This window comes from Ambystoma mexicanum, chromosome 3p, assembly GCF_040938575.1.
Source record: "Ambystoma mexicanum isolate Mex_15411 chromosome 3p, UKY_AmexF1_1, whole genome shotgun sequence".
NCBI lineage: Eukaryota > Metazoa > Chordata > Amphibia > Caudata > Ambystomatidae > Ambystoma > Ambystoma mexicanum.
Window position 1 is genome coordinate 707,709,612 of NC_090925.1, and position 16,975 is coordinate 707,726,586.

General features: G+C 47.0%; 1 protein-coding gene across 1 annotated transcript in view; it reads left to right on the forward strand.

The window, feature by feature from the left end:
- The window catches only part of LOC138580751 (uncharacterized), a 333,494-nt gene that overhangs the window by 7,272 nt on the left and 309,247 nt on the right, over positions 1 to 16,975 (forward strand). Inside the window, exon 2 of the mRNA XM_069651540.1 lies at positions 10,890 to 11,040. Within this exon, the coding sequence (XP_069507641.1) occupies positions 10,938 to 11,040 (103 nt within the window). The 5' untranslated portion in view covers positions 10,890 to 10,937. The remainder of the gene's footprint in view (positions 1 to 10,889; positions 11,041 to 16,975) is intronic.

Sequence of the window (16,975 nt, forward strand, 5' to 3'; positions counted from 1 at the left end):
AGCGCCACCGCACTGAACCAATTGAACAGTCCCTTTAAGGAGAGAAACACTGCCCCCTCTGACACGCGACGGCTAACGCGTGTATAATTCCCCTCACGGCCGCGCAACACAGGACCCAGCGCTCCCTAATTCAATATCCCCACAACCCTAACGGAGAAGAGGCCCAAGCCTGGCTGCCCAATATCCTGCCCGCCCCCCTACCAGACCACGCTCCCCGGCACCTTAACTCCGAATACCCCACCCCTGCTGCACGCTCGAAAAATTGCCGGGACAACACACCACGAAAGAAAACCCCGCACCGGACCGCGAGTAACGCTCAGAACTGAGCCAGGTACAGTAAGAGGGGGTACCTTATCTACGGTACCCCCGGCTATAATAATAAAATATAAAGCTTTGAAACTGCTTACTTACTATACCTAACCTCCCCCAACACTAACTAACTATCCCTCTCACCTACTCTACCCTGCAGCACCGAAGGACCAGCTACTTCAGGGACGGCTCGGGAGCAGGCGACAGGACTGATACAATCACCAAGTCCTAACCGTCGCCTGCCTCCCGAACCTTCCCTGAGCCCTTAAATACCCCCCCGGGAGGCGCTCTGCCCCCACGGCCACTCGATGGCCGTGTGCAGCGCCATAAACTCCCCGGGGCGAAACGCTTCGCGTTCCCCCCAGTGCCCCCATTTCGTCTGCCAGTTTTGGGACTCTGCATTGAACATTTTCAAAAACTATGATGCAGCGTAGACATTTAGGGGTCGGACGGGGGCATAACATTGTCTATTGGCACCATATTGAAAAAGTGGCCCACAGTTGCAAATGACAAATCATTCCTTGACTGTTTGAGTAGTACCCAAGGGGGAGCTTTTTGATTAAATGTGATGCAACTTGTGCATTTTAAAGACTATTCAGTAACACTGGTCAAAACTAGTAGCCACATGGTGAAGTAACTTATCAAAAAGTGTCCCACTTAGACCAAAAAAAGTGCCCAAATTAGCATTTTGCGTTTTTGGTTTGGGTATTGCCCTATAGGCCAGTCTGAGCCTGGTCACCAAATGTACCGGCTGGGTCAGCGTACCCGCTGGCATGCCTGGCAAATGCCTTTGTAAGATGAGCAATACTCCCTGGTTTGGAGACTGTATTAGCACTGCCTCTACCAGAAATACACTATCACCCCACACTAGTGTTGCCCCTTAAGGCAAGAGCACTGGGCTGCAGGGGAAGAAGATGGTCACAGCCGGAAGTTGAGGTGCACGAAAGCAGCACTGTGGCTGTTCCTCACGCCATGGCCGTACCTCGATAGTAATGCCTTACCTGACATGGGGTGACAGGAGCTGGCCATCTTAAGCTGGACTTTGCAGTCAGATGAGTCCCATGATGGAGGCCTTTACTTAAGAGTGACTGTGGTGCTCTAAGGTCCAGTCGGTAATGGAGTCAGACAGATATGGAATGGGAGTGTACAAGCAACCTAAACATCATCACTATATACAATATAGGCATAGAAGCAAAATAAAGCTGTTTACAGGCGAGGGAGGTCAACGGAAGTTCTGTCAGCAGCTGGTTTTGCCTTCAAGGCTGTTGCCAGGGGTTGGGAGCATTTCAGACCCGCCTCTCCTCTGCAAGGCTGGTGTGGAATGCAGCGGGAGAACTTTCTTTTGACTTGCATTCATTTGCACAACCTCTAATTTGTTATCGCACAATTTCTTTAAAATATGAAGCCACGCTTTACTCATTATCATTGCATTGATTGAGTGTGCACCCCGCTTCGGGAAGCAGCGGAGCGCTTTACAATCATAGGTGGTGAAGAACCTGGTGAGGGGGGGGGTGAGGGGAGAAACAAGGAGCGGGGACCTAACAGGGGAGGGCGAGGGTGGGCAGTTTGGGAGCAAGGGATTTACAAACAATAAGGGGAGGAAACAGTGGGGGGCTGATCACCCACTCTCAGATAGCGCAGGGAGTTGAGGTAGAGTTGCCACCCATCCGGATTTAGACTGGACTGCCCGTACTGTAAGACCTATGTCCGGTTTACAGACAATAAATACTGATTTCAACTCTCCCTTGGGTTGGAAATCTGAGTTTAAAGCAGTGACATTCAAACTTTTTTATACCGAGATCCCCCGCCCCCCCTTGAGTAAGCATATTGTTTCTGGGCCTCCAACCTAGGAGTTAGCCCTCTTAAGCAGTGGCGTCGCCAGGAATCAAATTTAGGAGGGGCGCAGAAGGGGCCACAGACAAAAGTAAGGGGGAGGAGCCTATAAAAGGGCAATGTGTGACTTCTGAAGCGCTCCTGCAGAGAATCTTTTGTGCACCTCCCCTCCCACCAGAATGTAGGCACTAAACCATTAAGTCACTAATGACCCATCATTAGCAGTTTCATGCCCTGCATTCTGATTGGAGGGGCTGCTCTTGGTTGCAGGGTTAACAGTTCTTCAGTGTTGTGCGGCAGCATTGATTGCAGCCCTGTGTGTGTGCCACAGGACTGCAGGCAGTGCAGAGAAAGTAGCCCATCTGAGGTGGGGAGGTGCATAAGAGGGGCTCAGGATTTCAGAGGAGGGGCCTGCCCCCCCCCCCAGTCCGCCCCCTAGTGCCGCCACTGCTCTTAAGGGACCCAAATGATGTCCAGGTGGGGGCATGCTCTAATGAGCAGATTACCTACTGCTTATATTTTCTATGCAAGGCAGTCACCTTAATCCTATTTTTTATATTCAAACCAATCACCTTAACCCATTTTTAAAGAGTGTCCAACCCCACCACCCCCTCGACATCCTTCAGGCACCCTTAGGGGAGCCAGCCTCCAATGTGAAGACCACTGCTTTAAAAACTCCGAATCCAGCGGCTCAGCACCCAGAAGCAGCCTCTGGGTTTTGAGTTGTGTGCCGTCCTGTCCATTGCATTTGATTCCATGGTGTTCTTTGAAGCTGTGATTTGCAGCTCATAAGGGCTGCCCAGTAGCCAGTAATTAAATCAAAATGGTCACGGGCAAGTTCCTCTTCACTGACCCTCTCATGTGCAAAATTCCAACGCTTTGTACAAAGTGCTGATGTTCGGACTGTTTTGATGGCTCATATGCATCTAAAGCAATACCCAGACAACAGGTCTCAGCAGCCATTTGGCTTATTTCTGAAAAATAGGTGAACTGTATACGTATAGACAAGTACAAAGTTGCCTGCTTGGTTGAAAGAAAAAAAAAGTACTTTTTTCCAAAACTAGCCACACCTTTGCACAGTAATATGATGGATGCCTGCTTTCAACAATGAAAAAAAAGCAATGTTTATTAACAATCCAACTGTCCCATAGGAGAGTTCCTACACCTACATGTGTTGCAGTGTCACGTGTGAATAGGGCATCGGGGCCTGCCTCCTTTTTTGCCTGGTCACGTGACTTACAGCTCTGCAATGAGGAGCAAAAAGCACAGCTAGGAATACAGAGTACACGACTCCCAACTGACCAACCTGGAGACAGATAATACACATCTATGCTCCATAACCACCATATAGTGGAAGGAGGAAGTGGTGTGGAAGAAGCCGATGTGGTCGGTGTTGGCTTGTTTGCCAATGCCAATCTGCATTTGCTTTCGGGAAAGCTAAACTACAAGCCCCAGAGTGCAACCCACCATCGGATGAACAGTCAGGGCTGGATGGGAAGTGTCAGACATGGTATGGGACTACTTTTCTCTACACCTTGAGCGTTTTTGGAATGTACCCATCTCTCAGATCTAGCTAACCAATTTCAAGTGAGAGTTACACCATTCCTGGCCTTCAGGCCCACGTCAATCGTAGAGCCTGCTATTTCTAGGTCTGAATTTACATTGGGAACACAAAACATCACTACAAAGACTCACCAAGACAATGCATGTTGGGGGTTGCCTGCCATGGACAACCGGCAGGCACCCCAAGTGCTATCAACTTCAGCACATTACAGGCCCAGTGCCTGTGGGGGTTGGGGCCTGCCCTGGACATCCGGCAGGCCCCCTGGTGCTATGGGCATCAGCACCAACTGGGGTGGGGGGACAGCCTGCCAGGCCCCTGACCATGCAGACCTCTGCCACCGTGCTGCCACGAGGGTCCCACGGCATCAGTGCCTGCAGGCCTGTACCTCCCCGTGTAGGCCTGCAGCCTACATCATTAAATGAGACACAGGCTCAGTAGCTCCGCTTCTGGAGTCTGCAGCCGTCATGGCCCATCTTAAGGCCCATCACAATTCAGCTTTGGCATTGAACATTTAGCGATATAAAAAAGTACATTAACAGCCACGAAATAGATGGCTCCACATGTTTTTATTGACTGGGCGGTGCTAGAGACCCATGGTGTAAGAGAGCCAGGTTACACACAAAAAAGAGGTTGTGGGTCATGCAGCCAAAGGGCCAGACTGCATTATTTTCCATTATTTGCACCTTTTTCATGTAGTTTCTGCCAGATGTCCCTGGCTTGTTGGTTTTGCGCTACTGTTTTTGTTTATTGTGCAAGCCTATTTTATATCATTAACTTTAATTATTATTATTTGTTAAATATTCCTATTCGATGTTCTCCAATTCCCCCAAGCAACTGCACCCACCCCCACTCAAAATGTTTCCATCATATCTTACACCCCCAAACAGCCAGTCATGCGCATACTTACTTGCTCTGTTCTACTTCTAAAAAAAAAGCTCACACTTCTCACTCCCTGCCGCTCCAAACCGTATTCTCAACTCACACATTGTGCCGTCCAGATCCCCCTGCAGTCTACAGTCCTTCATTCTTTCTCACTCCTCCTCCATCGCGCACCTCTTCTCCCAGTTTAATGGTACTCTTTACACATTCCTTACACCCAATTTGGAGTTTGTTCTCTAGCTCTGGCCCACCGTTCCCTCGCTTTCTGGCTCACCGCTTGCCCTCTGGCTCACTCCCTTCCACCCCCCTCTACTTTCTGGGCCTCGTCTTTCCGTCCCCGCCCCCACCTCTACTTTCTGGCCCACCGCACGCTCTCTGGCCCACCGCTCGCTCTCTGGCCCACCGCTCGCTCTCTGGCCCACCACTCGCTCTCTTGCCCACCACTCGCTTTCTTTCCCACCGCTCGCTCTCTGGCCCACTGCTCGCCCTCTGCTTTCTGGCCCACATCTCCTCTCGGGTTTATCGCTCTCACTCTGGCTCACTGCTCCCCCCTCTCCTTTTCCACCTCATATGAACACGTTCATTTTTTTAAAGGAGGTTGTTTTTTTAATTTTTTTTAAAAGGACTTTTACAGCCGTTTTTGTATGTTTTTGCAGTTTTAAAAAAAATGGACTTTGCAGTATTTTAAGCAATCGTGACATCGCTATACGGGTCTGATTTATGTCTAAGGGAGCAAGATATCTAAAATATGGCTGTATGATATGCTTAACAAGTGCAATCATAGAACGGGGAGATTTCATAACAGGCAAGTATCTGTGAAAGACTAGGAGGAACTGGGAGAAATCAGTTGCAAGCCAGCCCTTATCTCATCTGACAAGATGAATACAGAGGAGCCAGCTTAATGCTAACGTGCTTGCTCGTATACAATTGATTTGGGATGGCAATAATGGCAATGTTTCTTAAAAATTGCAAGAGACCATTCTGTTATTGGTGTGTGCTTTATAAAATGGTTAAAGAATCATGCCCACCATTTCTTCCCGTGAGATTCTTTTGGAATGTTGGCTTGGTGGGTTAATGCACCTGCTGCAATGATTTATGTGAAACATGCAACTACAGCTCTACTGCACCTTATTAACCCACTGAGCTATTCCAAGGATGCACTGGCGTTCAAAGCTTAAAATAAATCTCATAGGACTGTTTTTAATTGTAAACCTAATAATATTTCCAGAAAGTAAATGATCAGTGTCATCTATTGTCCTGGCAAGATTGTTATGTGGGATAATAGACATCTTCTTAAAATCTGAACAGCTTGACAATCTATGGATCCAATTTTGCCAGAACAAGCTCAGCTTTTATCTGTTCTGGGCCCAAAAAAGAATGGTATAAAATGTAGTAAAATGTCATTTTAGCCGTACATAAATAATTATTTTAATAATGCAGATTGCCTTTTAAAAAAAAGGAATATATTTACATTTAAAAAAACTGCAAGTATGATCTTTTTTCTCTTCTCTTGCTATTGTACTATGGTTTTCATATCTATGCAAAGAATCTGTGAAGGTGGTGGGACTTCTGCAAATTGGGCAAGGCCTTACGTCCAGTTTTTGCTTCAAACAAAGGTGGCAACCATGAGTGGAGGGTGTGCAGACCTAGGTGTTAGGGAGGAGCCATTCATTTAAGAGGAGGGTCTTGAGCTCCTTCTGGAACGTTAGAAGCGATGGTGCGTGTTGATGTAGAGGTGGTTCCAGAGTCTTGGGGCGCAGACAGAGAAGGACAGTCTTCTGGTTCTTTTCTTCTAGCACTGATGAAGTTAGAGTCTGCACATGTCTTTACTTCTGGTGGGTCGTAGGCCTCCGGAGATGCTGAAGTTCTCAGTGAGGTAACTTGAGGATTTCAGGGTGACAGCCTTGTAGGAGATGCAGCAGGATTTGAAGATGATATAGGCTTGCATCAGGAGCCAGTGCAGATCATTGAGGGTCAGGGTGATGTGGTTGAATCTGCCGTCCTTTGATGAGATGTGCTACAGCATGCAGGGCACATCTCAGGGGTGCCATGGTAATTGCCGGAAGGCCTTCCATAAAGGCATTGCCGCAGATCCGAAGTTGTTTTCTGGGTTGAAGGGCTTGATTTTCTGCACAAGATAAAGTTGGTTGATACCAAGCCGTTTGTGTCTTTCTTGCTATTTGCTGTTTGAAGGAGTGTTCTCTCTCTCTGTCAAACCCAAAGGGCTTGGCACAGATGGTCAGCTGGGGTGTGAAGCCCTCAAGGTTTATAGCAGACAGACAGGTCGGGATGTAATTGTGTTCGATGTTGTTGATCAGCAGTAGGGATTTAGTCTTGGAGGGGTTGAGCTTCAGGTAAGCACTGCACATCTATGACTGGATCAATGTGAGGCAGACCTTGAGCCCGTGGAGGTCTTCGGTGGAGAATATCATGAGATTGAGCTGCAGTTATATCTCACTGTTAGCATTTAGACATTGGTCTGGGTGTTCTTCTATTCCAGGGTACTTTTATTAATCCTCATGCGGGCATGCACAAGAGTAGAATGGTTCTACTCACAATAGGTTTCAGGTAGCCACCAGCTCTGCTGCTGCAGGTTGTCACTTCTGACCTCCATTGGACCATGCCTTTCAAGGAGTTCAGATGCTCCTGTGCTCAGTTCTTGGGGTGTTTTGATTGCGCACTTCCTTCTATAGTCTGCGGCATAACTCTTCCATTTGGTGTCCCCTTTTATTCTTTGATCAGCTGCATGGGCCTGGTAGACGTTATGTGGTGTTTGGCAAGGCAGTGTTTTGTGGCAGGTTGGGCTGTGACCATTGTACTTGCTGCAATTCGGGAGGCCACTTCAGTGAATATCGGAGGTGTTCTTTCTAGGTTTTCCTGAGGATTGATGCCTTGGGGCATTATGGTAGTACGGACTACCCATTTTGTTTTCCTTTGCTTTGGATTATGACAGTCTTCCCTGACCATTCTTAATATACCCCATTTTGTTCTGTCACACGGCATAGGCGTGTCAGTGGGCGGTTTCCTCAGAGACCTAGTTGTATGTATCTTTGGTTGCGATGTGTCCTCTCGCTAGCTTGAAAAAGCTTTTTAACAGTGCTTCCACTGGTGTACTTTGTGCTTCTGCAATTGGTACTTCTAGTTGTAAGGGAGGCATGGTATCAAAAATAGACACAGACACAAGATTGGCAAGTTCAAAAACCTTTATTGTAAATTGAAAGGGGGATTTGAAAAACTCCTAGCTTGCCCTATAGCTAACGATGGGAGTGCTCTCAACCATCAAAGTAAAAAAACACAGTCCTTGTCATTTGTCAGTCAAAACAAAAATGGTTGATACAAAAAAAACCTATTGCCTGCCCTTACTCAACTACAATAAATGTGTATGAGGAAAGATGTATATGTAAAGGAAAAAGCAGTGTTCAAAACAATATGTCAACGTAACTAAGCAAGAGTCCCTTCCCCATGTTTTACCATGGGAAAAGGTGGCACACTCAGGTCTTAGAACACACTCTGGATTTAGACACAAGGATGCAGCTCATGACACGGATCAGGGCCTTACATGAAAAAGTGTTTTGGTCGCACAAAGTCTTTTGTTCCCACAAAGTTTCTCATTTGTATGATGCCTTGGGTTAAAAAAAAGTTCCTTTCCTCCAGGATTCATAGTTCACAAACTTCAGGCTTCATAGTTCACATAGGTCTCCTTCTGTCGGGCTCCGACCTTCCGATCACACTTTCTCACAGTTTGTTACAGGTCTCCCTCTGTCAAGCTCTGACCTTTCTGATCACACATTCTCACAGTTTGCTACAGGTCTCCTTCGGTAGGGCTCAGACCTTCCAAATCACAATTACTCACATTTTGCTCTTCTCATTGTTACAGGTCTCCCTCGGTGGGGCTCGGACCTTCCAAATCACAGTTACTCATAGTTTTCTTTTCTCATCGAAGACTTTTGAATGTGTGAGGGGTTTTACGAATACCTCAGCATGACAACTTCGATTACATTTCACTTTTCGTATTCATTTTCCCGTTGTTGTCGGATACATTTGTCATTCATGGGTTTCTCGGCTTTTCACTTTTCAGCTTGCACCATTGTGCACATTTAAACAGAGACCTTCGATTGGGCACTTTCGCTATGCCGGACGAGTCTGTTACCTCTCCATGTCTCACTTGTTCGATTCTCAGTTCAGCAATTCTTTGGCGGCTTAATCACATTTTACTTTCATGTGTGTCTTCTCAGTATACATGAAACCTTCATTCTCGTGATACACTGTTGCCGCTTGTAAATTTAGTCTTCAACACAGACCGGCCTTTCATGGCTTACTTTAACTCACCGGCTATGCTAGTTTCTGTGCTTGTGTCTTTGATCTGGGAGCCAAGGTTGATACCGCAGCTGCTGCTTCATCTCCCCAACTCGGTCGCTCACCCGAGAGGGCTGCTGGTACCTTTCACACACAATGCCGGATTCATGGTTCTCTATCGTCGGGGTCACTTGTGCAGCCTTGAAGGTTCTTTGGAGGTAACGATCGGTCGCCGGGACGCCGAAGTTCACTCCATTCTGTGATTCTGCTTCTCTGTCTGCCGTCCTGCTCCACCTGCTTAGCTGCTGCCCCGAAAGAACTGCCCCTTCTTATGCTTTGCCTTGCTCAGAGTGTGTCCCAGTGCTCGACCTTTTATCCATGTAGGGAACGTCAATAGGTATCAGGTGTATGCTATTGTGGTCAATTGCCTGACTCTGCCTGACCGTACAAACGGGACATGTCCGGTGTAATGTTTGAGTGTTAGTCTTTCTTCGCTCAGACCTCCTCTTCCTCGGCTCAGTGTTTGTGCAGGAAAGGGGTGTGGAGTTGGAACATCGAAATATCCTAAAAAATCAGATCAGGCAAAGGTGTTGAAAAGGGAGGGATACTGCGTCTCATTATTGGGTATCTCACCCCTACTCACCAGGGACCTCTCACCAAGGTGATCCTCCCGCACTGGTCCTCACCTAGAGTCTGGATCCAAAGATAATGGCCATGCTCTGTCCACCTGAGCAAGAGATCCCCGGGGACGAGATAGTGAGACACCCTCTGGTTTCTCACGTAGTGCCTGAGTTTTGTTCAGCTTTTTGTGGTTGTGTTGTGCTGCTATCAGGGTTTACGGTTTCAGCTCTTCTTCGATCATTGATTTGATGGTGTTGTAGTGTTCCCTTACATTCCTGGTTGCACCCTGGAACCTCCGTTTTCACATCGGTCAATGGTTGATTGTGGACGGTTACAAAGGGTGGCCACTTGAAGGCTTGCCACCATCCTCATTCTATTGGGACTGGGAAGAGGAAGAGGGATGAAGTGGTAGTGCTTCATTGCACAGTCCTACCCTTTCTGAACCCAGGGCTGGATTTTAAACCCTCCTTACTATGGGGCAAGAGTATTTGGTTATTCAAGCACCACTTAGATCATACAAATTGAATTGGTCAGGTATTTTATCCCTCAGGGCAGGGTCAGACTGGGCCATAAACATGTCTCGGCACCAATGAAAAAGTGGCCCACAGTTGCCAATGGCTATTCATTCCTTTTGTGACACTGTTTGAATAGCAACCAAGGGGGAGTTTCTTGACAAAATGTGATGCAAATTGAGCATTTTAAAGAATATTATTCAGCAACACTGGTCCCAACTACTAGCCGCATAGTGAAGTAACTCATGAAACTGGCCCACATTTGCCAAAAATGTGACCCACTTTGACCCAAAAAACGGGCACACACTAGAATTTTGCAATTTTGTTTCGGCCATGGCCCTAATGCCCTATTGGCCAATCCGAGCCTGCCTCGGGGCAAGCAAGGGGGTGGGGGGGGAGTGGAGGGGGCTAAAATATTTGTTAAACTTAAAGTGCCACAGTGGTTGTCTGTTTGCAGAACATGACCCGCCTCCCGGTCCGTTAGGACTGTGTTCAGGAAGAGGAGTACTCCGTGTGATAAAGGAGACTGGTAAGCAATCAGAACATACTCCTGCTAGCTCGTGTGCTATGGGGTGCACTGCGCCATAGGCCAGTCCAGCGAGGTGAACATGTACCACAGACATTTGGGCTCAGCTTTTGCAGGATGGCGGTTCGAATTTGACAGGGCTGACAGAGCCTGTCATCCTTTTGAGGTTGATAAATGAAGGACCATTACATTGGGTAATAAAACACTGAATATATTGCTGATAGAAGTGGAAGGATTCAGGCTTGAAGCGCTATATACAAACAGGATATTAGAGGTGCTGTTTGCTTCGGGAAGGGGAGGAATTGAGTTCTGTCTGTGCCTGTCATGGATATGTCATTTGTTCTTGCAGGCGATTGTGAATTGAGGAGTGTATGGTCTACAACACCAGATTCCTACCATGGCGATGCAGAAACATCTGAGCCTGAGGGAGTGGCAGCACCGGCCCATCACCGCCCTGGGCTACTACCCCCCACGCAGAGAATTCCTCCTGGGCTTCGAAGGTGAGCATGATCTAGCTGCAGCGCTCCACAATGGAAGTGTGGTGAAGGCAGGTTATAGCCGGACGGTGTAGACACAGATGTTCCAGGTCTTAATGGGCGCCTGGGAGATGCACTTCACACAGTGCAAAGACCGATTGTGGAAGTACACATTTTAGCACTGCTAATTTCCCCAGAGGAGGAGACCTGGTGACAGTTTGCAGCTGGTAGCCCATGTCTCCACCCCGCCTCTATGCTCAGTCTCTAGGTCCCATCTAAGCAGTTCCATCTTGCTGGAAGGCTCATTGTAATGAGGTCACACCAGCTCTTCAGCTTGTGTTGGTCTATGCATAGCCCATGTTTTTGACGTACCCGCTCTTCCCCATTTTATAATGTGTCTGGTAAACGAGAAAAGGGGCAGGAAGTTGTATGTTTGGCAATTTTTGAGGAGTAACCTGAATTCATAAGTGAAAGCACCTGTTTGACCCCCCCCCCCCCACAACAAAAAAGGATGCACCCCACACACACATGCGATTGAAGTGCAATAATAACATATCAATGATATGCTAAGGAATCAAAGTTCTTTAGACAAGGATTTCTTAACATGAAACATATGAGTGACGTTTTCCTACTCCTTCATTTAACGTGTGGGGCTTGTATACTTACGACCAGCAAAACACATTCTAAACTGAACTGTCTAATCAAAGTATACAATAAATGTTTGTTTACTGAAATCTTAACCGCTTTGAAAACAGGCTATTTGTACAGTATCTCCAATGAAATCACTTATCTGTGCATAGGAAATAAGGTAAGGACCAATGCGGCTGCCAGGGCATGCCCCAGACACTTCTCGCTCCTCTTGAATGGAGAGTGGGCCTTTCTGCCACCGGCCTGTGTGTACCAGTCTATTAAGGAGAAAAGGACAGCTGATGCCCCTTCCAGACTATTAAGTGAAAAAATGAAGGAGGGCGAGGCACGCACTCCAGGTCCTGGTCAATTAAACCTGTTGCAAAAAATATATATCTGGGTTAAATCCCAAAATGGACAAGTATTCACCAGGGTTAAATCCCATCTGCTGGAATTCAGTTGCTCAGTATTAACAGGGTTAGATCCCATCAGCTGCAGTTCTGTTGTCTGTAGTTTTTCTCCTCCAAGCGCTTTCTTATCTCAAATAATCATCAGGGAGGCTGTGTTTCTTTAACAGGTGTTACTAATTAGACTCAAAGGATTCTGGTAGCTGCAGTGAAAAAGTTTTTTCAGTTCAGGTGACCAGGGGCCGACACCCCTCCAAAAGCACAAGTCCTTCTCAAGTTTTGGGGGAGGGGAGAGAACCATCTTTATGATTCTCTAAAGTGGGGCACAGTCACCCCGTGGCGCTGCCTCTGGAGCCCGGGACTCCCATAGCATTAAGTGAAAAAATGAAGGAGGGCGAGGCGCGCACTCCAGGTCCTGGTCAATTAAACCGGTTGCAAAAAATATATATCTGGGTTAAATCCCAAAATGGACAAGTATTCACCAGGGTTAAAGCCCATCTGCTGCAAATCCCAAAGATGAACAAGTATTAACAGGGTTAGATCCCTTCTGCAGTTGATGGGATCTAACCCTGTTAATACTGAGCAACTGAATTCCAGTAGAAGGGATCTAACCCTGTTAATACTTGTTCATCTTTGGGATTCGCAGCAGATGGGATTTAACCCTGGTGAATACTTGTCCATTTTGGGATTTAACCCAGATATATATTTTTTGCAACAGGTTTAATTGACCAGGACCTGGAGTGCGCGCCTCGCCCTCCTTCATTTTTTCCCTTCCAGACTATGTCAATGCCCTTTCTTGACAGTGGTTTACCCTACCCATACCCAACCCATAGGATAATAATAGGACTACAGTCTGACACGTCCTGGTGAGGAAGCCCTCTTAGGGTCTGCATCAGCAACGACTCTGCTCACTCTAAGCTAGAGTAGCTTTGCTGATGGGCATGGTTTACCAACCAAATGACTGCAACACTGTAGCATTTTTTCTATTGCTTCTCACCCAACCACTCTTTCTGTGATCTGTGAACACGATCTGCCAGGGGCTCATGTTGAATAGCTGCCACTCAAGTGAGCCATGCATCCACCCATCCCCCATCAGAGTATGCTCACTCTGCATATTCCTTGAAGCCATTAGCCAACAGAGCACCTGGTATACCACCCCTAATTACTAGCAAATTGCAATAAAAAATACTAACGGAATCAGCAATGAAAACCATTGAGCTTATTTTGGAGGTGATGGGATTGTCCCTGCCTTTAATGACAGGATGGGCCACGGAATACCAACAAAGGGATTGCCATAATACTGAGAAGCACGTTGGCATCATGAGGCACTATGATGTAGACTGGCACCTGTGACAAATCCCTTGATGATGTCACTTTCTCTCTGGGCGGGGGGCCTTCCCATGGGGCCATGGAAGTGAGGATGGCACCCAATAGTCCCCCTGTGGGTGCTGCTCAGCTGGAGTATCCCATGGGAGGGGAAGGGACACCCCCCTCTGTGGAGGAAGGGAAGACTATCAAGGCAGAACACAGTATAACAATTACCACCCTACTCCCAAAACCACATCCTCACTGTGAACGCATCATGAAGTAGACACAGACAACAGGTTCAAGATTGGTTCTCAATATTTTTATTAACTTAAAAGGCAGGATGGAGTAAGGTCTAACTTGCCCTATTCTAAGGTGAGATTTCCCTACCTAAGGAAAATTAAGGCTAGTCTGTGTCAGGAAGTCTAAATCAAATGTCTGTCTGTGTCCAAAACCTATGCTTGCCCTCCCAACTAACTGTATACAACGTGTAGGAATGTCAGCATCAAAATAAATAGTGTTCAACACAAAGTTCAGAGCTTCTTCCAACTCTTTGCTTGTAATCAACTTACCGTTTCCCAAGTTCAAAACAGTTCACAATGTATCGGAGTTCCCTTCCCCAAGAGTTCAAATCTTCCAGCTTTTCAAAACAATACAATTCCTTGAGACATTTCCCAATTCTTTAAGCATCAGTCTTTTCACTGGTTCACATAAGTAGTTCTGTTTCTTGACTTCAAAACCACATAAAAGGTTGTTGCAAAACGCAATCTTCTTTATGGATACTTTCATTGGCTTTTCTATACAGGGGGGGCACTTGGTCTAGGGGCAGTTGTCAGACCAAACGGTCCACCCATTACAGGTCACACAACTGATAACCCGTCTTATCTGCTTTCTATCACCACTTGGCCACTGCTTTCCTTTGACAGTGAAGCTTGGTTCCTTCATCAGTATCACACTCTTTTAACACTGTATCATGGCTTGGTTGACCACCATGCACTTTGTCATACTTTCTGTATTGTTCTGGCTCTAGCCAATGCAGGTTTCCTCTTAACCTGCAGTTCCTTGAACTCTTATATCTTGGCCATTACTTGGTTCCTCACCTCATACCTTCCTTGGTATTCTTGTCTTTGCCAATACTTGTGGCTCAAACACTTTGTTACGTGGCATCTGCTACATGCAGCACCTTTCTTTAACTCCACTCACAAGTTTTCAAAACTAGCTTTTTGTCTGTGCAACATTCAGAAGTGCTTATAATGTCTTTCAGTTTGTTTGGTAATCAAAAGTACTTGTTCTGGCATTCAAAAGTACTTCCAATAACTTTCTGTTTGTTCAGTATTCAAAAGTACGTGTTTCAGCATTCATAAGTGCTTACAATAACTTTCAGTTTGTTCGGTATGCAAAAGTACTTGTTTCAAGTTCCCGGAGCACCCCGGTATTAGTGCTTCACTTGTTTCCACTTACCAGTTGCACACAGCAGCTCACCTCTGTCTCCTTCACTCCTCGTTCTGCTTTCCAGCTTCCACAAGCTTAGTCTCGCTCATGGCCGCCACAGAGTGCACTGTTCGCTCTCCTGGTTTCCTGCGGTGGATGGGGTTCTCGGGCATACCACAGCTCATGCTACGTACACCAAATAAGGAGGGTATCAGGACTTCCAGACCCTAGCGCAGCTGACCTCAGCGACTCTCTCTCTTGAGGATTACGATTTCCTTTTGGGTTGTTAATTGACCTCAGGTGTGGGCTATTAAGCCTAATGGCCTGACCATGGTGGAATCCATTAGGTGGACATGCCCGGTTGTTCTCCTGTACTCCTCGATAGCCCTCTTATTCGTCTCAGTACCAGAGTGGTGTTTGGGGATATCTAAATTAATAAAGGGAGTGTGTTGTCTCCTCCTCATCTTGGTACCTGACAGATGTGTGTCTGCATTACCAATATAAGGCTGATAGGTGTTTGTCTCACCCAAATGAGGATGTGTCTTCCTAGCTGGTCTCTTCCTTGTCGCAGTGCTGAGGTGGTATTTCTGGGGGACAGTTTGAAGAGAAGAAAATGGCAAGGGTTGACAGTAGCCTACAAAGGCTTGAGGGATAAAGGGTTCATTCTGAAAAGGGAATGCGGGATACCTTGTCTCACCTAAGGACATCCGCCCCCCATTCCCCAAGTTCCCTCCACCCAGGTGATCCTCTCTCGCATATCCACCCCCAGGGTCAGGATCCAAAAGCGATGGCCTTTCCCTGGCCAGCTGGGAGGAGGATACCGGGGAAAAAGAAGTGTAGATGCCCTCAGGTTCCTCACACCACATACTGTTAGGGCCAAAACACTCCCATCTTCTGTACCCTCTTTCCGCTCATAGTTACTTTATGCAGGGTAGAAATGTCTATAAGTATGAGGAAAATCATACTGTGATGAAGAAGAGAAAGGCACATTTGGAAAGCCATAGCTCTGTAGATACTGACACGAGAAAGAAGACAAGAGGAGTAAAGATCCCCTTGCGGATCCAAGTTTTAAAGACGGAAATAGGTTTGGTACATAGGACAGTGGGCTGTATTACTTTTGACAGACATTCTGACACTATCGTTAGTTTTGTTGGAAGTAGGGAACCCCCTCTTAGATATAGCCCCACTGGGCCCAGATAGTGGGGCTACATGCTGGCCCTCTGAGGGAACACCCAGAAAGAAAGACGCAGACCCCAGGGTAATGAAGGTTTATTTAGAAAGTGTACTGTATTGTGCATTTTAGTTATGTGTTCTCTGTGTGAGTGTATGTTCTATTATAGATTAAACCATCCAGCCCACCATGGAGCTGGATGAAATGTTAAAAGAATAGAGAAAGGGAAAAGAACAATTGATAAGAACTCCCCTGTCCAAGAATAGGCTGGGCAGGGGAGAGAAAAAGAATCCTGAAGAATTTGAAAAGAGACAGTTGGTGAGGACAGAAAAAAGGGGAGAGAAAGAGGGGGACTTACCCAGGGGTTGCTGCCTCGAGCGCCCCCCCGGGGATTTAATCCTTTGAATAAGCGCTAGCTGGTGAATCTGGCGGGGGGGCCCAGAGACTATGAGGCGGGGGGCCAAGCTGCCATGTGTAACGCTCACCTGATTCTCGCAGAGGCGCCGGTCTTGACTGGGCGACTACCGTATCTTCAAAGGTGATGTGTAGCACCCGGTTGGCTCTTTGGGCTGGACCTCTGTGCACTGTATGCCTGACGTGTAGAGTAAGATGTCTTAGGTAAGTGAATGCCGAGCTCTCCATCTGCCTCGGGGCAGGGTGCTGTAACCAGTTTCTTCACTGGATAGGTAGAGCAGGCCTCTTGACTTCAGAGGACTGCTGTCCGTCGTTTACTGCACGAACGGTAAGTTTCGAGTCATTCAAATGTCTTTAAAGTCTTTAGTAATGATGTCTCTTGTTTTGCAGGGTTCCGGCGATGGCGGATGACGGGCTGAAGTGAGTTGAAGATGGAACCCGTGTGATGAATAGAAGCGCCTGGAAGCACGTAAGTAAGCGCTTGTTGCCTGCTTCACTATGCGCTCTAACTGTCTTTTTATTTTGCAGGTACGAGTTCGGAGCGGCTGCAGGGTGCCGGAATACCCACTGGATTAGATGTGGAAAGGAGTAATGGCACGTGAGT